The sequence below is a fragment of the Penaeus vannamei genome, chromosome 7, assembly GCF_042767895.1.
Source record: "Penaeus vannamei isolate JL-2024 chromosome 7, ASM4276789v1, whole genome shotgun sequence".
Taxonomy (NCBI): Eukaryota; Metazoa; Arthropoda; class Malacostraca; order Decapoda; family Penaeidae; genus Penaeus; species Penaeus vannamei.
Window position 1 is genome coordinate 24,743,668 of NC_091555.1, and position 7,500 is coordinate 24,751,167.

Sequence of the window (7,500 nt, forward strand, 5' to 3'; positions counted from 1 at the left end):
CCACGCTATCGCCCAAACCACGCTCTTCTAAATATAGAGGCCACGCCGACCGCCAAGGGGTATATAAGGTCATCCAAGCTGACCCTCATTCACACTCACTCACTCTTTGACGGTCATCCGCCCTAGCAGGGCGTGGGGCCTTCTCACTCACACCTTCAGCGACCTCCCTGTGACCTGAGCTGCCCGCTCTCGGCCCCTCCCGGCCGGGAGAGTTCCATTCATATCGTGTGTTCTCTTCAATAAAGACTGAAGCCAATCAGTGTATCACTGACGCCACCTGTAATTCAACTACACTATAAACTAGAGGTGTTAGTACCTCATATAGTCTGGCGGCAAGCGGTGGTTGTTACATATGTGACCACCTCTTATAGTGGTGGCAGGGTGTGAGCTTCAACCTTTTGGCTTGAAGCATGAACTAAAAACTCCGAAATAACATAGGACCACTCGCCTATAAAAACATTGCGATATGAAGAACAAGGACACAAAACCACGTGAGTACACACTATGGGCTAATCTCTCTTTTCCTTTCTTCTTCCCCCATATTTGTGTTAAGCAAACCGTTCCCATGATGGTTTTGCTAGTGGAAAGTGCTAAAAGTGAAAATTTAACAGCATAATGGCAACACTCTCAGTCTGTCAATCACCGGGACCTGAGACACTTCCTCAGGATGTGTCAGGTCTGGACACAACATTGAATATCGTTCTTTAAATAATTGATTTGCTCGCATTTAGAGATTTATTTATATTGTTTCAATGACAACAAAATTCAACTCAACTTCGTGAGTTTCTCTCAAGCTGAGAATTTTCTTTATTGTGATTCGCGATCACTTACGAATTATGTGTACTCCTTTCTCTTATTGAATTTTGTTAATTGATTGTTGAATTTCACTCATTGTTGGACTCTGGTTCATTTTATTCTGACTGATTTTGTTATTTCGCTCTCACGAACGACATATCATTTATTTCTCTGTAGTAAACAGCCCCCCCCCCCCCTCGACCTCACTTTCACTTCTGTCATGGGCTGAGAGGGATCTTGTTATGATGCCTTCAACACTATTCGGTGACAATTTTTAGGTGCAAAGAATAATAGCTTGATCGTAAATATTTCTAAATTCATTTTAATGAATAAAGAGTAACAATCTTCCCTTTCATTGTGCAATAATGCATGGGGTTTCATAATGAATAATAGATTTGCGCACCCGACATTTGAGAGGAGGTAGAAGAAACAAGAAACCGAAGCATAACTCATTCGTACGGTATATTGAGTTGGTGTGACCTGTATTAACGTCTGATTATAAAGGTAGGACTAGGGTTAAACTTAAATTCGCTTAGTAAAAACAACCTTCTCACTTTCTTTACTGCTGGCATGTCCAGAAAATTCCGACAATTGTGTGATTCATAGTTGATATCTGCGTGTGCCATTCACAGATTGTAGAGTAAGACTAATGATAGAATTCGAGTCTCATATAGTCCCTTCATTTCGTTCAGATGATTTGGGTAAAGGAATCCCACTGTCGATAATGGCTATCCTCTAACATGCGTTAGCAAGAACTGATTAGCTCATTGTATCAGATTTTGTAGCGTTTCCATAAGTACAATTAAATAATTGGGGATAACGTAAAGAAACATTTCTGAACTGGGACGCTTGCATTGCGAAAGCTTGCAAAAGAAATTTCATGTCACCATTCATTTGCGTACGTTAAGTCACATTTCATTTAATGTTGAATTCTTCGGGTAATTGAACAATTGTTGTGTTAACATAGTAATGATTATAACATTTATTAAAAAGAACGTTAAATTCGTGTTTGTGATCCATCTTCGTGTGAGCTTGCTTTCTCTTGACACTCATAATTACATACACACAATCATTCATGCAAACATACACTGTAAGTCAAATCTTCAATTATAGGATTTGTTGTGCATAATTGCAGGTTATCTCTTTTACCCACAATGTTGCTGTGATGAGCAAACATACACACAATCATTTCACACTCTTCCACGCAGTTCAACAGACACTGTTAAATCAAATCTTCATCTATAGGATTTGTGTCATAGTCTAAGGCTATTCTTTTGCCTTGTGGCATTGCTGATCGTGAATAGTGGAAATGATGCACAATACATATATTTTCTTCTCTATGAAATGACAGTCGGTTCGAGTTATCCTTGCGGATGCCGATGTCATTTCCCTTATCTATTCTCATGTCTATCTGAGTTGGTTAGTAGCTCAAGCTACTCTACTCTCCTCTCATTTATTTTTCTTCCTGAAAAATACAAAAGTGAAAAAAACGAAAATAAATGAAATAACCACATTAAAAACTGCAAATAAGCTAACAGCACTTAATTAACATCCCTCCCTCTCTGTTGTTTTTCTTTTTCTCTTACTGTCTTGGCTCTTACGTGTATAAACTGGTTCATGTATATAATGGACGTGTATATCCGACGCGGCATCAAAGGAGATCTAACTGCAGCACGATCGCCCTGCAATGCTGTGAGACGAACATCGCCAGAAGATCGCCGCAGGCCGAAGGACGAGGACTCGCGATATTGCAGGTATTAAGCCGCCCAGATCAAGTGGACGGGCGCCGCCTGTCAGTACTCCCGTAGATCCAGTGAAGAACCAGGAACTCGTCAGAGCAGGCCCCATGATGCTATGAAAAGCCGCCTGCCTGGACGCCCGTAGATCGGTTAAACTCCAGGAGCTCCCCAGTGCAGGAGTAAGCCGCCCTCAGACGAAAGGACGCCCCTGCCCAGGACGCCGTAGACCCAGACGCGTAGGCTACGAGGACGTCGGTACGAGCCGCAGCCGAGAAGGCCCTGGACGAATCTGCGAGGACGTGTGGACGACGATGCCGCCGAGTACCACCTGGATGAGGACTACGAGGACGACTGGACGGACCGAAGTCAAGGAGGACCTAGGCGAAACCTTCGAGGACGTGTGGACGTCGATGACGGACGGATGCGCCAAGGACCAAGATGAAGAGGCCGACAACAAGGAGATGCACGAGGACAACAGAGAACAGGAACGCGACGAGATGGGGTACGATGATAGGTCACCCTTGAAGTGATTCAGATGACGCCACGAGGACGAGGCTGAAGTGGTGGCCGAGCGGTATAAAGGGTGCAATACATGCAATACCTATTTCCCACGTGTGGTCCTCTACCACGTGGTGTGGGGCTTACCCACGCTTGCTACCTGCCCACGCCATCGCCCAAACCACGCTCTTCTAAATATAGAGGCCACGCCGACCGCCAAGGGGTATATAAGGTCATCCAAGCTGACCCTCATTCACACTCACTCACTCTTTGACGGTCATCCGCCCTAGCAGGGCGTGGGGCCTTCTCACTCACACCTTCAGCGACCTCCCTGTGACCTGAGCTGCCCGCTCTCGGCCCCTCCTGGCCGGGAGAGTTCCACGCCGTAGTTTTCATATCGTGTGTTCTCTTCAATAAAGACTGAAGCCAATCAGTGTATCACTGACGCCACCTGTAATTCAACTACACTATAAACAAGAGGTTAGACACTCTTATAGTCCTTCTTTCTCCCTTCTCCTCCCGCTTCCCATCTCCCTTCTTCCTCCCTCCTCCCTCCCGTCTCCTCTCCTCTCGCACCCCCTTCCTCCTCCCTCCCCTTACAACCTGTCGGGGGGAGCCACCAACACGTGACTTACTGTTCTCAACCCCCAAGAGCTCCTCAAACACCTGTCCGACGGGGTTGAAGGAGATGATGTAAGTCCCAAAGAGGTTGATGATTTCGAGGATAATAGCAGCTGTGACCGACCAGGAGGCTTGGTTCACGGAGAGTAGGATGTTGTCACCGACTTCGAATCCTTGGACGGCGTATCCTGCGACGGCCACGGGGAGGTAGAGACTCAGGATGGCTGTAAGGAGGAAGAGGATGAATAGGATGGAAGGATTTTGTGTTGGTGTCATTGCTGTCTCTTAAATTTAAATTTTCGTTTACTGTATTCAATCCTATGCGCTTTTGTTTGAGTATGTGTGTGTTTGTGTATGTGTGTGTGTGTGTGTGTGTGTGTGTGTGTGTGTGTGTGTGTGTGTGTGTGTGTGTGTGTGTGTGTGTGTGTGTGTGTGTGTGTGTGCAATATCCATGTCCGCCTTGTATACTCTGCCAGTCTATACATACACCACACAAACCACCAACCAAATCCCTATGCCCTTTCTCTCTCTCTCTCTCTCTCTCTCTCTCTCTCTCTCTCTCTCTCTCTCTCTCTCTCTCTCTCTCTCTCTCTCTCTCTCTCTCTCTCTCTCCCTCTCTCCCTCTCTCCCTCTCTCCCTCTCTCCCTCTCTCCCTCTCTCCCTCTCTCCCTCTCTCCCTCCCTCCCTCCCACACTTTCCCTCTCCTTCCCCGAACCGCACGTACCCGCGAACCCGACCACAACGCTCTTGCCGAACTGCCGCCGATCCGCCATGTCGTTCTGGATGGTCGGGAAGACAGACGCCCCCCCGAAGGCGAAGAGGATGGCGCCGAAGCCGAGGGCGAAGGTAGAGATCGTAGGGTTTTGGTAGAAGGGGTCCTCGTGCTCCTCCACTTCCACGAGGATTTGGATGAAGATGACGATGCAGGCGACGGCGGTGGAGACCACGGCGAGGACGGAGGCTTGCCTGGAAGGATACGCGGGTAAGAGGAGGGGAGAGGCATGCCGGTAGGACATGGGGCACTGCAGCTAGGACGGATATGCGCACACACACACATTATCGCTTTCCATTCCCTCATTGAATCATTCTTTCTTGTCAGCATTTACTCCTTCCACATTTAACAACCAAAAAGAAAAAAAGAATAAAAGAATAAGTAATATTATGTCGACCCTCAAACAACAACAATAATAACAACCACAATCTCAACCACCCAACCCACCCTCCCTCCCATCCATCCATCCATCCATCCACCTACCCATCCATCCACCCACCCACTCATCCTTCAAACCCCCAAGCCACCCAATTTAGGCCTCCTACCAGAAGTCCTTAGGCGTCCCGAGCCACGTAAAGGGCAGGATCACCGCCGCCACGACCAGGAGCCATTCACAGGGACTCAGCTGAGGGATCAGTCCGTTCAGGAAGGACGCGATCAGGATGAGGAAGACGATGGTTCCGCCCATCAGAGTGATCACCACACTCACCAGCGTCAGACGTCTGGGAGAGAGAGAGCAGAGAGGAGAGGAGAGTGAATAAATGAAGAGAATATAAAAGATGTGTCTTTTAAACCTCCACCCCCCCTCAAAAAAGAAAATCAAGGAAGAAAAACCTTGTTTAATGCTGAAGAAAATGAAAACCGTAATGATGATAACGATAACAATGTGTTGATAATGATGATAGTAATAATAATGATGATGATAATGATGATAGTAATGATAATGATGTTGATAATGATGATAGTAATAATAATGATGATGATAATGATGATAGTAATAATAATGGTGATGATAATGATGATAGTAATAATAATGATGATGATAATGATGATAGTAATAATAATGATGATGATAATGATGATAGTGATAATAATGATGATGATAATGATGACAGTAATAATAATGATGATGGTAGTAACAAAACACTGAAGCCTATTCTACAAGGAAAGAAGGAAAAAATAAGAGACCCCTGAAAAAGCCCAAAAGCAAAAGCAATCGCGAGGCCTCCCCGCTCACCTCCCATGCACCCCGAGGGCCCTGTCGGCGATCTCCATGTAGGGCTGCCGACAAGGGTTCTTATATTCAGGATATCTTTCCTCCAAGATGACCCAGCACTTCCCTAGACGCGTCCCTGAGAACCCTACCATCGTGCAGAACAGTATCAGCATGGGAACTCCTAGCCAGCCTGTGGGGTCATGGAAAGATTAATGGGGCTTGAAATGGGTTATTCATGGTGGATGGGTTGATTTTTTTAGAATTGGTGTTAAGGATGTTGCTTGTTTGTTTGATTCTAATGGTTTGTTTAGATGAGTGTGGTTACTGTTGTTGATATTACTATCATGACATCGTTGATATTATCATCATGATTATTAATGTTGTTGTTGTTATTGTTATTGTTGTTGTTATAATGATAATGATAATGGCAATGAAAAAAAAATAGCGATAACATTAATGATATTAATAATGACAATAGTAATAATATGACAATAATAATGGTGAAAATAATGATAATAATAATAATGATAATAGCAGAAACAATATAATAATAATGATATTAACACTACTAATAATGAAATCATAGATAATGATGATTATAACTATTACAATTATTATCATTATCATCAATATTACAATTACTATCATTATCATTATCAATATTAGCATTATCATTATTATCCTCACCATCATTGCTATTATACTATTGCCATTACGTATCATATTTATTATCATCATCATTGTAATTTACATGAACATTGATGTTAATTATTCTTCGATAATCTTGGTGTTCTTATTATCAATATATTTATGCATAACAATCGTTTCTAATTATATATTTTGTGGTAACAAAAATATATTGCAATTGTTTTTTTTTAACTTAAATTGGCTGATGTAAATAAACAAACTAATACAGTTACAAAGAACGAGGCGATAAGATGATGTTAATGATAATTAGAAAAAAATATAATCCTGTTTGTGATCCAAAGTTCAAAGTTTTCTCGTGTTATTTACTTCGATTTTTTATTACTGATTGTCATTTTTCTTCTCCCCGCTCATAGATAAGAATGAAGTGAAAAAATAGCAACACCAATAACAGAGTAGTGAGGTTTGTTATGACAAGATACCGACTCTGTGTGTGTGTGTGTGTGCGTGTGTGTATATTAAAATGATAAAGAAAACAAGATCGAGAGAAAAAAGTAGAAAACAAAAAACTGGGCATAGAGAAATTCAGAAATAGAAATAAAAGGTGACCAGCAACAGAGGGTATGGCTAAGAAATAAAGACGATTACCAAGAATAGAAAAATGACGGATCAAGAGGATGATCATAATAATCAGAGAATAGAAGATATGACGAAAGTGGCAAGAATAGCGGTCTAGCGTTATACAACCCATACAGGAGAACTTGGCTGTGGATCAGAAAGACAGACAAATACAGACAATTAGCCAATATAACATAACCTTTGCTAAACAAGTGACTTATAGACAATCAATATCGTGCTAATAGATTCAACAGACATTATTTCAACTGAAAAAATAAACATTCGACTCAGCAGACAGATACCAGATACAAGAATTCAACTTTAAAAACAGAAAGAATTATAAACACAGACCACAGGCACCAACAGACACAGAGACATGGCCCAGAGCAGACTGACAGACATTAGCTTCAACAAACACACAGCTAAACCATAAAGTCTTTGACGGCAACAGACAGGAGGACAGAGCAAACACACAGGCAGACATAAACTCCACAAAGAGGCATCAACTCAACGAGACAGCTACTTAGAAGACACACAGATGAACAAGAACCTGACAGACAGTTAGGCTAAATCAAACTTAACAGACATGAACTCAA

At 42.9% G+C, this 7,500-nt stretch overlaps 1 protein-coding gene across 1 annotated transcript in view; it reads right to left on the reverse strand.

Moving 5' to 3' along the window:
• LOC113830607 (uncharacterized) overlaps positions 1-7,500 on the reverse strand; it is a 31,084-nt gene that overhangs the window by 7,622 nt on the left and 15,962 nt on the right. The window contains exons 3-6 of the mRNA XM_070123639.1: positions 5,663-5,831; positions 4,971-5,147; positions 4,378-4,619; positions 3,668-3,877 (exon numbers count right to left, since the gene is read on the reverse strand). Of these exons, the coding sequence (XP_069979740.1) occupies positions 3,668-3,877; positions 4,378-4,619; positions 4,971-5,147; positions 5,663-5,831 (798 nt within the window). The remainder of the gene's footprint in view (positions 1-3,667; positions 3,878-4,377; positions 4,620-4,970; positions 5,148-5,662; positions 5,832-7,500) is intronic.